At 37.6% G+C, this 17,098-nt stretch overlaps 1 protein-coding gene across 3 annotated transcripts in view; it reads right to left on the reverse strand.

Moving 5' to 3' along the window:
• The window catches only part of RASSF6 (Ras association domain family member 6), a 64,629-nt gene that overhangs the window by 13,092 nt on the left and 34,439 nt on the right, over positions 1 to 17,098 (reverse strand). For 2 of the 3 annotated variants that reach the window (XM_037829963.1, XM_037829966.1), the window contains exons 3-5: positions 12,519 to 12,597; positions 8,481 to 8,623; positions 337 to 434 (exon numbers count right to left, since the gene is read on the reverse strand). In XM_037829963.1, coding sequence (XP_037685891.1) covers positions 337 to 434; positions 8,481 to 8,623; positions 12,519 to 12,597 — 320 coding nt within the window. The remainder of the gene's footprint in view (positions 1 to 336; positions 435 to 8,480; positions 8,624 to 12,518; positions 12,598 to 17,098) is intronic. The other variant, XM_037829964.1, reaches the window with a different exon arrangement.

A 17,098-nucleotide genomic window follows, 5' to 3' on the forward strand; every position in this document is an offset into this window, starting at 1 on the left:
GAAGTTAATGCCAGCAGGATATCTTGTTCAGTCTGAACTCAGCTTGATAATAATCTCACCCAGGAACATGAATGCATCCCCAACCCCAGTGATCAGTTTCTCCTTGGATATCTATAAATGAGAATTACATGAAAAAAATCCATGTAAAATACAAAGCTCCTAGGAGATCATTTGTATATATATATAAATATATATATATATATGTATAATATATATATATTGTTATATATAACAGGATTTTATTGAGTAGTAGAGTGTGAAGTGTTATGTTTCAGAGAAATATTTGTCATGTTTGATATAAGTTAAAAGTCTTACTAATAAGACTTTGATACTGACCTTCCTGAGAGTTGTTTGCTTCAGTCATTGGAATCTGGGTCCTGTCCAGCTCACTAATATGATAAAGATCATCACATTCCCCCCAGCGTGTCATTCGCCTGAAAAGTGGTAAGTCATGTAAGTGACAGCAATTCTATTCATATCGAGGCCCATGATGGTTTTCAGATTTAAAACATTAACATAGTACTTATGGGTCTCCATAGGGAAACATACCATCCAAAACTAATAATAATTTTATATTAAAATTATATTTATACCTGCATAGTCAAGACTGTGCTTTAAATACCTCCTGTACTTTCATTGAGCGTGTCTTGACATCATAACACAGTACAGTACAGGGGAACAAAAAAATGGCTCAATATATGCAGCGTTTGGCTCCCTTTCCTACCACACTGAAACATAAAGTTATATAGATTCTGTAAGACTTATGTGTAACCAACATAATCCATTGCTGTAAAGATAACTTACAATACTCTTAGAGAATTTAGGTACAAAAGTATTCATTCTGCAAACAGGTATTGAGTATCTATTGTATAGTATCCAAAGCATTGTCTAGGTAGAATGGATCTAAAATAACAAGACATGGCACCTGTCTTTAAGGCCCTTTACTACTTATGAAGAATGCAATTTACAAAGGAGAAAAAATGTTTGAGAATCGTCTTTGCTGGAAAATTATGATTTCAAATAGGATATTAACAGTTTGTAATGCACTCTAGCCCTCAGAATAAATAAAATTGGGAAACTTCTTATTTTTACAGCAGGGTCAAGACTCTATTTTATTTATCTAGTCTTAAGCAAGTTACCTTTGTTCTCTGTGCCTCTCAGTGTCCTAATTTGTAAAACAGGCATGACAATAGTATGAGGTAAGATACTGTTGTTGTAAGGATAGAGTTAACTCGTATGAAGTCCTGGAAACAGTTGTTAGCATATAGTAAGCAGTCAATATATGTTAAAAATTGTGATCATCCCCATCTTCATTGTCATCATTATCATCATCATCATCATCATCATCATAATCATCATGATCTGTATCCATTTTGTCATGGTCCAAGGACTATTGGAACACCAAGGCATTCTTGGATTGTTTTAGGTAAATAGGCACTAAAATCGATAGTATCAGTCTTTACGTTCCTCTTAACAGTCTTTTCCACAGTATCTGTTGTGCTTATGACCAAAAAATTATTCACCCATAGAGAATCTGTGGCATTAACTCTACCCAAGTATTAGTGGTGGCAACAAAAATTATTAATATTAATAGTGGTGAACATGAATAAGCATGATCTTTTTTCCCAGACCTTTGACTTTTATGAAGTCTTTTTACAACATTATATCATTCAACTTTCACAATAAATTTATAAATAGGTAAGTGTGCCAGTTTGGATATATTGTGTCCCCCAAAAGTCAGTCTTGTGAGGGCAGACATTAATCTTTTGATTGAGTTTTCCATGGAGACGTGACTCAATCAACTGTGGGCAAGACCTTTGATTAAATTACTTCCATGGAGATACGGACCCCACCCACTCAGTGTGGGTCCTATTAAAGCACTGGAGTCCTATAAGAGAGCTCACAGACAGATGGAGCTCAGAGCAACTGAAAGAGACTTTTGGAGAGATGCTAGGAGCCAACAGAGATGCTTGCTGATGCTTAGAGATGCTAAGCTAGGAGAAACCCAAAGATATTTTGGAGAATGCCATTTTGAAATGCAACCCAGGAGCGAAGGACCAGCAGATGCTAGCCAAGTGCCTTCCCAGCTGACAGAGGTGTTCCGGATGCCATTGACAATTCTTCATTGAAGGTATCCTCTTGTTGATGCCTTAGTTTGGACACTTCTATGGCCATAGAACTGTAAATCTGTAACCTAATAAATATGCTTTATAAAAGCTGATCCACTTCTGGTATGTTGCATAGCGGAAGCATTAGCAAACCGGAACAGTAAGAGAATCCTAATATATTTGTTAATTAATTTTCCAGCAAACTCTACTATCTATAATAGAGCCAAAGCAAATGTCGTATGGTTCATGAGCTATAGTTAATGAAGTTTCTCAGTTAACTCAGAAGAGAACTATTCAAGTCTTGATTCAGAATCTAGTTACTCTTTCATAGATACAATTATCTTTTCCCCCAGTCTATAGCAGATTAATAAGCAAAAGGTTGTAGATACAATTATCAGAGAAGGAGGATTTGCAATGGAAAAGACAGAAACTAAAAAGGTAGAGCAACCTGATGCTATTTCATATGGGGAATATGAGAGTCTCCAAGTATGCCAGATCAGTGATGTACTACATACATTCTTGGTGAACCTGGCAGACTTCACACCTGTCCTCCCACCCTCTTACAACTCACAAATACAGGAGGTAAATGTGGCTTGATATATATAGTGTTTGATCCCCCTTTTCTCCCTACCATCTACAGCAGAGACCATCAATTTCCAGGTCTAGATTGTGTAATTTGAAATGTCACCACATACAACTATGCCCATGACTAAGTTTAAAGGCAGTTACCCAGGGTTTTCAAAAGAAAGCTGGTTAGAACTTTACGTAATATCAAATAACTTAACTTGCCCAAACATGGGCTATTTGAATCACTCTGACCAAACTTTAGGATGTGTACATTTGCAAATTTAAATTGTGGGAAGGTCTTCTCATGAGTTGCAAAATAAAAAGGAGGTAAAAATTTGATAGACAAATAGAATGTGGTCATTTACCTAGATGTATTGTAAGAAAGAAAGAAAAACACTGTTGATGCTATTTACATATACACCTGTCTGGCCTCTGCTCTTTTTGTCATTGTGCCATGACTTGTCCAAAGCAAGCCAAAGCTGACTTTGGAAAAACATTCAAAACAGAAGTGAAAAATGGGTGCAAGCAAACATAACCTCAATGAGATTGTTCTTTTATTTTTTAATGAAAAATTTCCAAAACAAAACACTTGGACAAGATATGAAAGATCAAAGTACTGCCCACAGAATAACTTCCACAAAGGATCATAGGTGGTCACAGTTCAAACAAACTGATTTGTTTTTAAGCTTCTACCACTCTCATTAAGCTGACACTTCCTCAATGTGACTCATTTCAAATACAATTAAAACAAGCTAGCAAGACAAGGCTGATGATTCCTCCAAATGGTAAAGTGAAAGACATAAGACTGTAGCCCTTCCTGCAGCTGAGTACACAACTTCCATATTCTTTATTTCACTTCCACCCTCTGGAGCTATCAAACCTGTGATCGTGTGAGAGCAGAGGTTTAAGTTCTGCCCACAGAAACCCAGTATGGGAAAACAAACATAGAAGAAATCTTACAGAGTGAGGGGAGAGTCAATTTCCTTACAATATTTGGTTTGAATTTAAATGAATGTCACCTTAGGAGTGGCAATATAAGTGAGGATATCTAGGATTGCACTGAAACAAAGAATAGTCCCCTAAGTGGATGTGCACCTCATCAGAGAACCAGAGGCCAGGGGAAAGCTATTCCAAATTGTGCTGTCTTCCTGCCCTGTGTGTTCAGCTGGCTACCATTAAGTATTCTTGGCTAATTACCTGGAACAGCACTACTATCCAGTGTCTTTTCTTTTTCAGTGTGAACTCCTTTATTATTGCTTATAGGGCAGGTCTAGTGGTGATCAACTCCATCAGCATTTGTTTATCTGGGAATGTCTTAATCTCTCCCTCATTTTTGAAAGAAAATCTTGCTGGATATAAAATTTTTGTTTGGCAGTTGTTTTCTTTCAGTGCTTTAAGTATTTCAATCCACTGCCTTCTTTCCTCCATGGTTTCTGATGAGAAGTTGGTACCTAATCCAAATAAGACTTCCTTGTACATGTTGCTTTTCTTTTGCAGCTTTCAGAACTCTCTCCCTGTCCTTTGCATTTGACAGTTTGGTTAGTATGTGAAGGGGCATATATTTTTTCAAGTTTATCCTCTTTGATGTTCTCTGGGCTTCTTAGATATGCATATTCATGTTTTTTGCTAAGTTTGGGAAGTTTTCAGTCATTACTAATAAAGATATCCTTTCTGCCTCTTTCTCTCTTTCTTCTTCTGAGACTTCCATAATGTATACTGGTATGCTTGTGTCCCAGAGGTGTCATAGGTTATTTTTTTTTTAATTCAATTTTATTGAGGTATATTCATATACCATACAATCATCCAAAGTGTACAATCAGTTGTTCACAGTACCATCATATAGTTGTGCATTCATTACCCCAATCTATTTTTTGAACATTTTCCTTGTACCAGAAAAAGTGAAAATAAGAATAAAAAATAAAAGTAAAGAACATCCAAAACACCCCCCCACCCCATTTTTCATTTAGTTTTTTGTCCCTGTTTTTCCATTCATCCATCCAGATACTGGATAAAGGGAGTGTGATCCACAAGGCTTTCACAATCACACTGTCAACTGTCATAGGTTATTTTTGCTTTTTGTAATTCTTTTTACTTTCTGTTCCTCAACCTGACTCATTTCAATTGTCTTGTCTTTGAGTTCATGGATTCTTTCTTCTGCCAGCTCCAGTCTGCTGTTGAAACACTCCTGGGAATTTTTCATTTCAGTTATTATGATCTTCAACTCTAGTAGTTCTGTTTGACTTCTTTTTAAAATTACTCTCTCTTTATTGAGATCCTCACATTGTTCATTCATTGTTTTTCTGAATTCATTTAGTTCTTTCTCTGTATTTTCCCTCATCTCCTTGAGCATACTGAGGATCTTGTTTTAAAAAGTCTTTGTCTAATATGCCCATAGTCTGGTTTTCTTCATTGATGTTTTCTGGATTTTCGTTCTCTTCCTTTATATGGGTCATTTGTTTCCTGTTTCCTTGTTTGTCTTGAACTCTTGTTGCATACTGTACATTTTAATATTTTAAATTTATTCTCTGAGATATCTGTTTCTTGAGTGTGTAACCAGCTGGTGACATGACAGAGATTTTCTTGAGTGTCAGCTCTCCTGTCAGGAAGGTCCATCCAAAGGGAATGCAAAGGGTAGGGTCCTCCCTGTCTTTCCTGGGCCTGGGTCTTGTCCTGAGCTTGTGCTTCCTAGCAGCCTTAGGAGTTCCCCTGTTTACAGGAGTTTGAATGCCCCTCTACTTTCCAGGAGACAGACCTTCTCTCTCTCTGGTGTTCCATTGCTGGACTAAAGCATGTAAGACTTTGCCCCAGGCGATCTGCCTTAATTGTTTGTTATACTCCTTTCCTTGTCACAAGATGGTTTTACGTGAAGGGCAAATTTTGGGGGGTGGGCGGACTAGGGGAGTACGGGGACATGCCAGAGAGGAGTTTACCAAGTCAGTCTTTCCCAGCTGGAACAAGGCCTGAGGCCCACAAAGGGAGTATCCACTTGCTTCAAAACTGCCCTTGAGAGGGCTGAGGGAGAGGCCAGGAAGGATACCAGGGGCAGCTTCCCAAAGCTGCACTCTTCTTGAACTACCCAGTGAATACAACCCTTCAACTGTTCTCTGAAGCTCTGTGGAAGACTACTGTCTTTTAAGTCTCCTCTGCTGCCTTTGTCCAGGGCAGGTTGGGGTAATGGCTGCTCTCAGACATAGGACCCCAATGATCTAAGGTAGGTAATTAAAAGCTGTGATCAGCAAAGAGCTAAGTCTGGGAAGTTTTCAGTCATTATTACTACAAATATTCCTTCTGCCTCTTTCTCTCTTTCTTCTTCTGGGACTCTACCCATATATCAGTGGTGGGCAAACGGATTTTTACATGCTTTTCTGGCAACAGCAAGCTACACCTGGGTGCAGACCCTATTCCTGCCTGCCAGGAGACTGGGAGATCTTCAACAGAGAGAGCAATTTACTGGTATTTACCATAATTTACTAGCCTCTTCCTCCTGCTCTTCTCTGGATTTGTACATTGTTCTTCTGAACTCCGGAGATTCAAAATAGTTAATTCAGGCAGTTCCTGCCTCTTTAATAGCTGTTCTGATGGAGGGACTGGTTCCTAGAGCTTTCTACTCTGCCATCTTCCCACAACCCCAGCCAATTTTTTCTGCCAATTCTTACCTCAAAGAAATATCTGATACATTCCAAGGGTATGTGCAAATGTTCTCTGAGGAAGTCTTGTTACTGTGGTAAAGGGTAAGGGGATGATGTTTTCAAGGTAGTTTTTCCTTAACTTAAAAGTAAATAATTCTATTTGCTGCACAGCAATTGTCTGATATTTAAAATGCAAATGCGCTCCTATAGAAGGTGCATATGAAGTGATGACATTATTTTATCATCTGCTACAGTATAAAGAAAGGTCTCAATATTACCTTGTCCATCTAGGCTCATGAAACTCATCCATAAGATTAGGATTTCTACGGAACAAGCCTTTTGAATTTGAGAAATTAAAAAATAGCTTGGGATAGCCATTCAAAACAATGTTGGCTTAATGTACTAATTCAAGTACCATACTTCATCCTCTTGACATCTTCCTTTAATGTTTCATGCTTATACTTATCAAGGTTTCATGAATCAAATAATTAAAATGCAGCAGAGAGAGCTGGCTGCCAAGAGAACTTTGCAACAAGTTCTTAGGCAGTAAGAATGATGGCTAATTTTGCTAATTCATATCTTGCACAGTTTTCTAGCAGCAGGGCCCACAGAATTTTTTTTTTCCTTTTAATTGATGCTTCCAGTCATTTAGAATCATTGACCCCATCAGTCATTTAGAACCAGAAGGGCATCATCGGGCTAATGCTGCAGCCTCCCTTCTGCTCTTCCACTGCACACGGACAAGCCTTAGCTTAGATGGTGGACTAGTTGGTGTGGTGCATAGACAGTGTTCTCACAATAAAGCAGAGCTAATTTAACCACAGGATTCTGGGGGATACACTAGACACTAAATTTTGAGTCCCCTCTTCATGACAAGCACACTGCAATGCACTGGGATACAAAGATAACAAAGGCATGTTTCCTACAATCCCATTGTGTGGAGGGCAAGACATTTGCTCAGATATACATTAACTACCTGCTCTGAAAGTGACAACCTCTGAAAGGTTGTCAGTGCACTTAATACATACTGAGGGATCAGAAAAGGTTTTCTGGAGAAGGTGTTACCTGATCTGAGTCTTAAAGAATTGGTAGAAGAGAGTCTGGCAAATGGTTATAGAGAAGTGTGTGGAATTCCAGGCCAAGGGTCATAAAGGTTAGAACTGCATGACACGTGCAGGGAATTATGAAATGTTCAGCATTTCTAGAACACACTGTTAGAGAAAGGTTGACAAGGCGCAAATCATGGTGGGGCTTACATGTTTTCTCCAAACAAAAAACAAGTCTTCCCTCAAGGTGAAATCTGAGTTTCCTTGGTTACAACCAAAGATGAGATTGAGGAAACTGTCCAGGCACATTCTGTCCATCCTCTCCTCTGCTAGAACTCCAAACCATCTAGCTATGGATGGGAGGATGGATGGTATGAAGGGAATGCTTGGTATCTCTAGGTATACACAAAATGGAGATGCATTGGAAAGTCAAGTACTAAAAAGGAAGGGAAACAGCAAGGAGATAAGGAAGGAAAGAAAGAAGGAAGGGTGGGAAAAAAACTTTTATAGGTATTATTATTATTGGAAATATTTATTAATTTTCCTGAAAATTGTAAGGAGTGATGAAAAAAATCAACTCAATTTGCATATTCAAGTTATAGTTGACTAAAACCACACAGGGAAGTGTTTTGTGCATTTATTTAACTTCAAATAAATAACTTCTGCTGCACAAGATCAGAACAAATTGGTGAAGCATAATTAAGTCTCCCTTCTGGAAAGCAAGGAGGGCCCTTTGTTCCAAGGGAAGGAAAATTAAAAATTTATCCCCTTTCTTGGTGACCAGGCCAGGCTTAATCTAATCTTGCCTTCAGATTTTATCTTTTTGAATGAAAGGAATGTGTTCTCCCAGGAGAGAAGCAATACAGTGGAAAGATTAAGAGCATGGGCTTTGGGGCCTGTAGACCGGAGGTCCAGGTCCAGCTCTGCTACATGATAATTGAGTATCTTGCACAAGTTTCTTAACCTCTCAGAGACCTGGTTCCTGGATACATACATCACAGAGTTGCTGGAGAATTAAATGAGATTGTGTACAAGGCATTTGCTAGAGCTCCCACCTTTAAGAAGGCATACAATAAAGCTGGATATTAAGATCATCTTTAAAGGAATTAAAAACATGAAAGGTTGCTTACCCTTTGCAGGAAAACACGTCTGGCGACTTAAGTGCAGTAAAAGAAGGGATTTGTTTCTCATCTTGTATTTTCAGCTGTATAGGCCGTTTTACTCCCCAGAAAATGTCCAGCATTCCTTCAACAATTAGCTTGCCATCTTCAGACTAGGGAAGAGACAAATAATCCCAAACATTGTTTTGTATTATTTATTGAAGGTAAACATTTTAACTGAAGATATAAAAATTAAGTCTGTAAGATCTCTTAATAGATAAAGAAACCCCAGGGGGAATTGTTTGGCTTCTAAATTTATCTGCAAAATAATACGATTTTAGGGAACATTCTTTTAGTTTTCGAAACAGTTAAATACAGCAAAGCAAGTAAGTCAAAATGGTAATGACATATCCACCAGAGGGCACAGTAAGTTAAAATGCTTTCTGAATTCCAATTCTTCAGTTAAGTGGGAGTTTAATTCTCTAATTTTGTTTAATTTAAAATTATAGCAGATTTTAAAACTATACTAAACTAGGAATTAGAAGAAACAGCTATTGAGAGACTTAGTGGTTGTCTTCTCACTTTTGACAAGGAAAAATTTAACTCAGAATTATGAAGAACAAATCAAATAATGTATGCGGAAACACTTTAAAATGCAAAACACTACAGAAAAGTGATATTTTACAAAATCAATAGCATTTGAAAATTTTTTTTAAATTAGAAATATAACAAAAGAAGGAAAATCTATGCAAACAAAGAAAAATGAGCAAACATGGATTGAACCCTTACTTACAGTGGGATATAAAGAAATGGCAAGACCAAGCCACATCCCCATGGAACTAATGTTCTATTTTTCTCTTTTATATGTAAAATTATTTTTCTGTTATTAAAATAATGCATTATCATTAGAGAAAATCTGGAAAATACAGAAACTAAGAAGAGTTATATTCCAACCATCGAAGCCTAACTACTGTTATTATAAAAATCAGTTATTAGACAGATTAATATGACTCAATTCTTATTTGAGAGCATAATGATGAAAACTTCTGGAATCAGATAAATCTTGTTTGAACCTTAGCTCTGCTACTTCTTAGCAAAGTGAACTTGGACAGGTTGCTGAATGCCCTTTAGCCTGGGTTTCCTCTTCTGAAAAATGGGTATTAGAATAGTCCCTAATTTATAGGGACTTGCATTCAATAAATGTTCAATAAATATTATTGCTTATTAATTTTTTTGGTTCATAAGCCTATTTTGGAGTCACTTCTGAAACAAAGTTTTGCTCTTTCTACCACTTTTGAGCTCACATTTCAGATTACTGAGAGTTCAGGTTACTGGTCAACTGTTTTCAACAGCCAAACATAATTTGTTTTTTAGAAGACACTGATGATGCAGCTCCTACAGTTTTGGCTATTGATATATAATATCTTTTTTTGCCAAGTTAGAACCCAGTTAATACTTTATGTAAAAAAAACATAGAATAACTGTTGTCTTGAGGTTATCTGATTCTTACCTTCAAGAAGAAATACTCCAACTAATCTCAGACAATGATTTTTTTTTTTCATTTAGTGAATACCAGACTATTTTCTAATATTAGAAAACATCTCCTCAGAGATTGACTACAAAGAAGTCTTTCCATAATCTGGCCAAATATCACCACTTCTACCACCACAGGCCTAGTTCAAGCCACTGTCCCTGTGTGCTTGAATTATTGCAATAGTTTTCCATCTGGTTTACCCCTCTCTTCCCTTTGGTCCTCCAATATGCTCAGAGTAGTTAGAGTGATGCTTTTACAGTGTAAGTTAGTTAATGTCTCTCCTCTAATCAAACCCTGCAGTGGCTTTTCATCTCATTCCAATTACAGACCAAAGTCTCTACAATGATCTACAAGACCCTACACAGTCATGCCCCGCTTTATTGTCTACTTCTGTACTTTCCCTTTCTTACTTGCTTCCAGCCACACTGGCCTCTTTGCTGTACCTTGAGTGCACCTGCTAGGCTCAGGAACTATATTTAGGTGGCCTTTCTACCTAGAATGTTGTCCCACAGACCTCTACATGGTTGGTTCCTTCACAGCTTTCAGAGTCTTTGCACTATGCCCCTCTTACCCCACCCTACTCTGATTCCTGAGTCTCCTTCTATGCTTTGCTTTTTTCCATAGCTCTTAACATTGTCAGACATACCACATATTTTACTACTCTACTCGTTTCTTGTCTGTCTACTCTACTAAAATATAAGCAACATGAAGGCAGGGCATTTGTCTAGTTTCTCCATTGCTATATCTTTAGCTTTTAGTACAGTGTCGGGCACATGGTAGACAATAAATATGCTTTTTTGCTTGATTAATTAATCAATCGATTAATTAGTTAACCACAGATGAAGAAAGCTGCACATCATTCTCCATGAACTGCTCCTTTTAACAGTGTCCATCATTGTAATTAAGTCTCCCATAAGTCAGAAGATTTTGAGAATGGTGGATTTTAACTTTATTGTCCAGCAAGTAAAGATTGAAAGGTTTAGCAATCTTTACTTTTGAGAAGGTAACTGAAATACCTAATTGAACTAAATAATTTAAGCTCACTAATAAGGGACAGAATTCTTTGTAAATTTCCCTTCTGCCCCAACTGCAGATTCAAGTCAATCATTGCTTAGTCAATAGTGTGCCATGAAATCTGAAGGTTTAAATCAGGGGTAGAAAAGTCTAATGTTCCTTGGGGCCATGAAGATTTTGTAAATATGTGAAATGAGTTCCACTAGAATACAAAACTGAGTGGAGAGACCAGTGGAGAAACAGCATTCAAGTTTTTTAAAAAATTAACCCTATCAGCTGAAAGCAAGGAAACCAAGGAGAGAAGGGAAAAACTAGCAGATGCTGCCCTGTGCCTTGGCATGTGGCAGAGGAGCCAAGTATCTCCAGCAGCCGGTCTTTGGGGAGAAAGCATCAACTTGATATGCCTTGATTTGAACATTTTCCTAGACTCTAACTGTCAGTGAATACATTTCCATTGCTTGAGCTGAACCATTTCATGGTATTGCTTTAAGCAGCTTAGGAAACTAAAACAAACAAAAACTAGAGAGTAATAATAATTTTAATGCATTTATAGTACTTAATAGAATATATCCAAGCATAATTTAAATAAGCTTATATAATCATCTAGGTCCCTTCCAAATTCACAGAGTCAAAAAATGGAAATTACAGCACAAGTTATAATTTGAATGATACATAATATTTAGGCATGATTTCTGATCTCCAAACAAAAATGTATCTGTATGAAAAACAGAACATCTTTTAGACTAAAAACTAGTGGCACTGCAAAATACTAGCAAAATTGCAGAATAAATTAAGCTTTATAATACATTTATCTTACTCAAATTTAATCTTAACCAATGAAAAAAATTAATCCTATATTTGAAAAAACAAAAACAAAAACAAAAAAAAACTAAGGAAATACAAAGACAATTTGACTAGTAGTCTGTCAGTTGTACCCCCAAAAATGCTTTCTAGCTTTCAGGACTTTCCCAAATGTTTTCTTAACAGTTTTAATTAGTTATTATTATGATACAGTACACATTCATGGTATCTAACTTACTCATTTAGCAACTAAATTGAAGTTCACTTTACATATATGTCATGATTTATTTGAACAATCCCCCATTGGTAGAGATTTTAGATATTTTCAAGTTTTCTCCATTACAAGTGATACCACAATGCACATCCTTTTACATATATCCTGGTTTATTTGTAACAGAGTATCTAGGATAGATTCCTAGAAGAGTTGCTGTTCAAAAGATATTCATACTCTGGTTTTAAGATAGAAAGGAAACATGCTACTAAAATTATTTTTAAATGCTTTCCTATTCCAAAAACGCTCAGAAAGTCACAGATATTCCAGCACTGGGATTTTGCAACATAGTCTAAAAAAAAAAATCAGAATCAAATTAAAGATTCCCCTGTTTCTCTCAGATCATTTGTGCCACTAGACGATGACTCCAACTCATCCTGACTCCTCTGTACATTGATAGCATTTTTTCTGTGACTCAAACTGTATTGCATTTCTTTGATGGGCTTACCTGTCCACATAAAATGTGCAGATTTTTCTGGTTTCTATAAAAAATGTTATAGGTCTTCAATAAAGAATTAAGTTGTTCCCTAAAAAAAAATTATTAAATTCAGTTACAATCAATCTTAGGCTCTTTAAGTAAGTACTTTCAATTTATAAAGGTGTGAGGTAGGAAAAAAAAAAAGGTTCAATGGAATATTTTGGTCACTTTAACTTAATGTATGTCATTGACAACTGGAGCATTCTTAGAAGATCAATTACTGATGAAGCTGTTGATTCAAAAATATAAATAACCAAAGACAGGGAAATGACTGAGGTCAAAGTTGTAAGGAAAGTATTATGTGACAGGAGGCAGCCATGAAACAAAAATTTGGTTTCATGTTTCTTTTCTTCTTGCAACTTTTAACCAACCTCAATTAAGCACCTATTACACGTCTGCCACTGTGCTTCCCTCTGGGGATACAGAGATGGTTAAGGAGTGGTCGCTGCTTCTGGAGACCTCACCTTTGTGGCAGGTAGACTCTGGGGGTGGGAATGCGGTTCCTGCCATGCTTCTACCCTTCTCCTCCATGCCCTCACAGCTCGAGATGCTTATCCTATCCTCTAGCCCCTAAATACGAGCCTTTAGAAAATAAATGCTTTCCTGTTCTTGAACTGAGTAATTAACCAGAAGACTGCCACATGTTAAACTTACCTCATTGGAAGAAACATATTAGAGATCAGATTCTCTTAGCTGAGGAATTGGGTTGGTCATCCAGAGTTTCTGTAGTTCTCTGGGAATATATTTCATTCATTTCTGCTTCTACTTGTGGGTAGAAGTGAATACTTAATTATTCAAATAAACACCTTTTATTTTTTTAAGAGGGATGTTGTCAGGACTATCACATAGAATCATGCCCAGAATTTAGAGTCAGAAGATATTACAGTACAATCCCCTTATTTCACAACTGAGGACACAGGTGCCTTAGGAGATCAGGTAACTGCCCAGACCCCACAGCTAAATGGGTAGTAAGGAAACAACGATGTGCTCCAGTTGCCTAGACATTTCAGGAATGCCAATCTAGAATTACCCAATGATTCTCTTAGGAACTTTAATCATGCCTTCAGGTATTTAGGAAATGCTGCATCACAAGTTTTAAATACTTGAAGCACAGTATAAAACCCAGAACACTATTCCTGTGGTGCTGACAAGCTGCATATTGGACGCTTCCCTTCAAGTCTTTGCCTCTCTAGATACAAGGAAATGACCCTCATTCCAGAGGACACAAACACATCAAGCAATATGACATCTTCTGGGCAATTGCTGATAATAGACAACTGCTCAGATTTATTGAATTCTGGTTATGTGCCCAAGATTATGCTACACACTTTAAGGAGATTATCTCATTGAAATCTCATGGCACCTCCATAAGGCTCATGCCATATGCTTAGGAAATTGGGGCTTAGTATGGATGACAACCTTCCCAGGACCACAGAGCTGGGATCTGAATTCAGGCAGTGCTCTATGCTGCCTTCTGAAGGAGAAAGGGAGTTGCCTCTTCCTCTGAGAGCAGGATTTGCCTGGCTGCACAATCTATGTCTGTTCAATTTTCACTTTTCACAGTGTTTCAGGTTACAAAGTACTTAGGGATACAAGGGCAGAGAACTGGATTAAAAGGCATCAAGGAACTAACGCCTCTTGATGGTGACATAAAGCATTGTGGAATTCCTTTCCCTCACTTAGCTCCAAGAGTCATGCTATGTAGAAATAAGATAGCGGAAAACCCCCAAATGGTAAATTAGCTTATAGAAAACAGAACAGGAATCTGAACCCTTTACTGGGGGAAACAGAGATCTTGCTTAGACCATAGTTAGTATAAAACAGGTTCACATAGTATAAAACAGTTACAGTAAACTCCTCTGACTGTTGTTTTATTTGGTAAGGATACTATATCTAACTGTGAGATGGTAGGAACAGGGGGTTTAATGATGATTAGAAGTAGCACAGAGAAATTCTAATACTCTAACAGAGCATATGAAATCTAGAGTGGTGGCAACAGGGAAGAACAGATATCTGATTGTTGTGTGCTGGGTACCTGGGGAACAAATTCTCTACTGGACCTCAGAATACAGGTTTGCCAAATCGACCAAATGTATTTATGCTATTTCTCATGAAATGCTTTTTCAAAATGAGATTTGTCACTCCATGGCTGACCTTAGGTAAAGTCAAAGGAAAGAACTACTTTTTAACAAAGAAATCAAACTGGCTCAAAGTTATTACATTCTTCTCTATGGGCACAGTTAAGATTTGGCCACATCATCACCCTAAACTGTAGAAAATATTTTACTAGAATCCTATGCTTTAGTGATCACTAACCTAGAAGAACCCCTGGAGACAGTGAGGACCCAAGTCTAGAAGTAGGAGCATGAGCAGAAAGGCTGATGATGGCATTCCACATGCATTGGAGAAATTGGAGAAATGACTGAATGAAGAGATGAATAAATGGATATGCTAACCCTGAAGACTCCAAGGGGAGGTTAGGAAGGGTGAAGAAAATGGAGGAGTAATGGATGGCACAGCAGGATGTACTTGCTTTGGAATACTGGCCCATGGGGAAGAAAGAAGTGTGAAGGTGGTGGTGGTAAAAGGGCAAAGAGAGATGAGGGTAGGAACTGAGTGCTTAAAACAGTCAGGAGAGAGCTTCTACCATCTCCCATGATCACATATACTTTCCAAACTTCATCTGGACCCATCTGCATTGTGACTGAACTCTTTGTACTCGTGACTAAAGCCAATCCCTCTACTTATACACTAGATTCTATCTTTCTTGTTTGCTCAAGGACATTGCTCCAGTAATTCTCCCTTCTCTACCACACCCCATATCTTCATATTTTCCTTCTTTTTTGGATAATTCCCATCAGTGCAAAAACATGCCTTATTTTTCCAATTTTTTTTTTAAAATATGAACAAATTTATACTGACTTCACTTCCTTTCCAGCTTCCACCCTCTTTCTCTCCTTCCTTTTAAAGAAAAAATCCTTGAAAGTGGTGTTAATATTGGCTGACCCCAAGTCCACTCTTTTCATTCTCTCTTGAGCTTTTTTCTACCACTCCAAGAAAACAACACTTCTCAAGGTCACCAACGACTTCCATTGGTACTACATCCAATGGTTTTTTTCCGTCAATCCTTATAAGCTGACCTGTCCTGCAGGATTTGATCCAATTTATTCCCCTCTCTTCCTTGAAGGATATTTACTTGTCAGGCAGGATATCACACTGGCCTGCTTTTCCTCTCAACTTTCTGCCCAGAACTTCTCAGTCCTTATTGCTTGCTACTCCCTGACCACTAAATGTTGGCATCCTCATGGGCTCAATTCTTAGACTCCTTATTTTTTCTGTCTGGACTCTCTCACAGTTTATCTCCCTACTTTGATGTCTGTGTTGATGACTGTAATATCTCCAGCCCAGACATTTCTCCTAAGCTCTGGACTCATATATGCAACTGCCTACTCTACCTCTCTATGTGGATGACAGTAGGCATCTCAAACTTATGTCCAAAACTGAGCTCCCATCATCACATCCAACTTGCTCCTGTGCCAGTTTTACAAACTTCAGTTAATGGCAGCTCCATTCTTTGAGTTTCTCAGGCCAGAATCCTTGGTGTTATTTCTTGATGCCATTTTTTTCTCTCACAATCCATATGCAGTTCATCAGCTTGCTTTAAAAATATCTCCAGAATTTCACTGGTTATATCATCACTCTCGCTGCTACCACCTGCGTCTAAGTCACCATCATTTCTCATGTTGATTTTTCTAACAGGCTCCTAAAAGCCTCCCTGCATCAGCCCTCGACCTCCTGCATCTATCTTCAATTCAGCAGAAATTCTTTTAATGCAAATCTAATCACAATTCTACTTTGCTTAAAACTCTCCAGTGTCTTCCCATTATTCAGAATACAAACCAACATTCTCACAATGACTTAAGAAGCCAGCCGTGATCTGGCCTTTGTTATATTTCATTTCTTACTATTCTCTCATTGACTCACTACACTCCAGCCCACTGGTCTTGATGTTCCCTGAATACCCAGGTGCCCTTCCATCTTGTACTTGCTGGTCCCTATGTGCAGAGTGATCATCACAATGCTAGCTAACTCATTGATTTTCTTTAACTATTTACTCAAAAATCAATTTCTCAGGGAGTCCTTCTTGAATACCCAGTCTAAAATTTTGCCCTTCCCCCAGATTTCATATCCTCTTTCTCTCCTTCCCCTCTTCCCCTAGTCACCATCTAGACTATTATACATTTTACTCATTTATTTTGCTTATTTTCTAGAATGTCATATTCATGAGGGCAGGGGCATTTTTATGTTTTGCTCACACTCTATTCCATGTGCCTGGAAGAGTGCCTGGCACATAGTAGGAACAAATTATTGAATGAAAGTTTCAGAAAATTCTTATTCTAAAAAAAATGAAACTTACCTAACAAAGGGGGAAAGCTTTTTTGATATACGCAGTTCTCTGAAAAAAAAAGCTCATGATACTAAAATATCAATTCACATGCTAAAAATCCCTTTGATCCTCGATATCTGTCTCCTTCAACAAGAATATAGGA

The sequence above is a fragment of the Choloepus didactylus genome, chromosome 3 (assembly GCF_015220235.1).
Source record: "Choloepus didactylus isolate mChoDid1 chromosome 3, mChoDid1.pri, whole genome shotgun sequence".
NCBI classification, from domain to species: domain Eukaryota; kingdom Metazoa; phylum Chordata; class Mammalia; order Pilosa; family Megalonychidae; genus Choloepus; species Choloepus didactylus.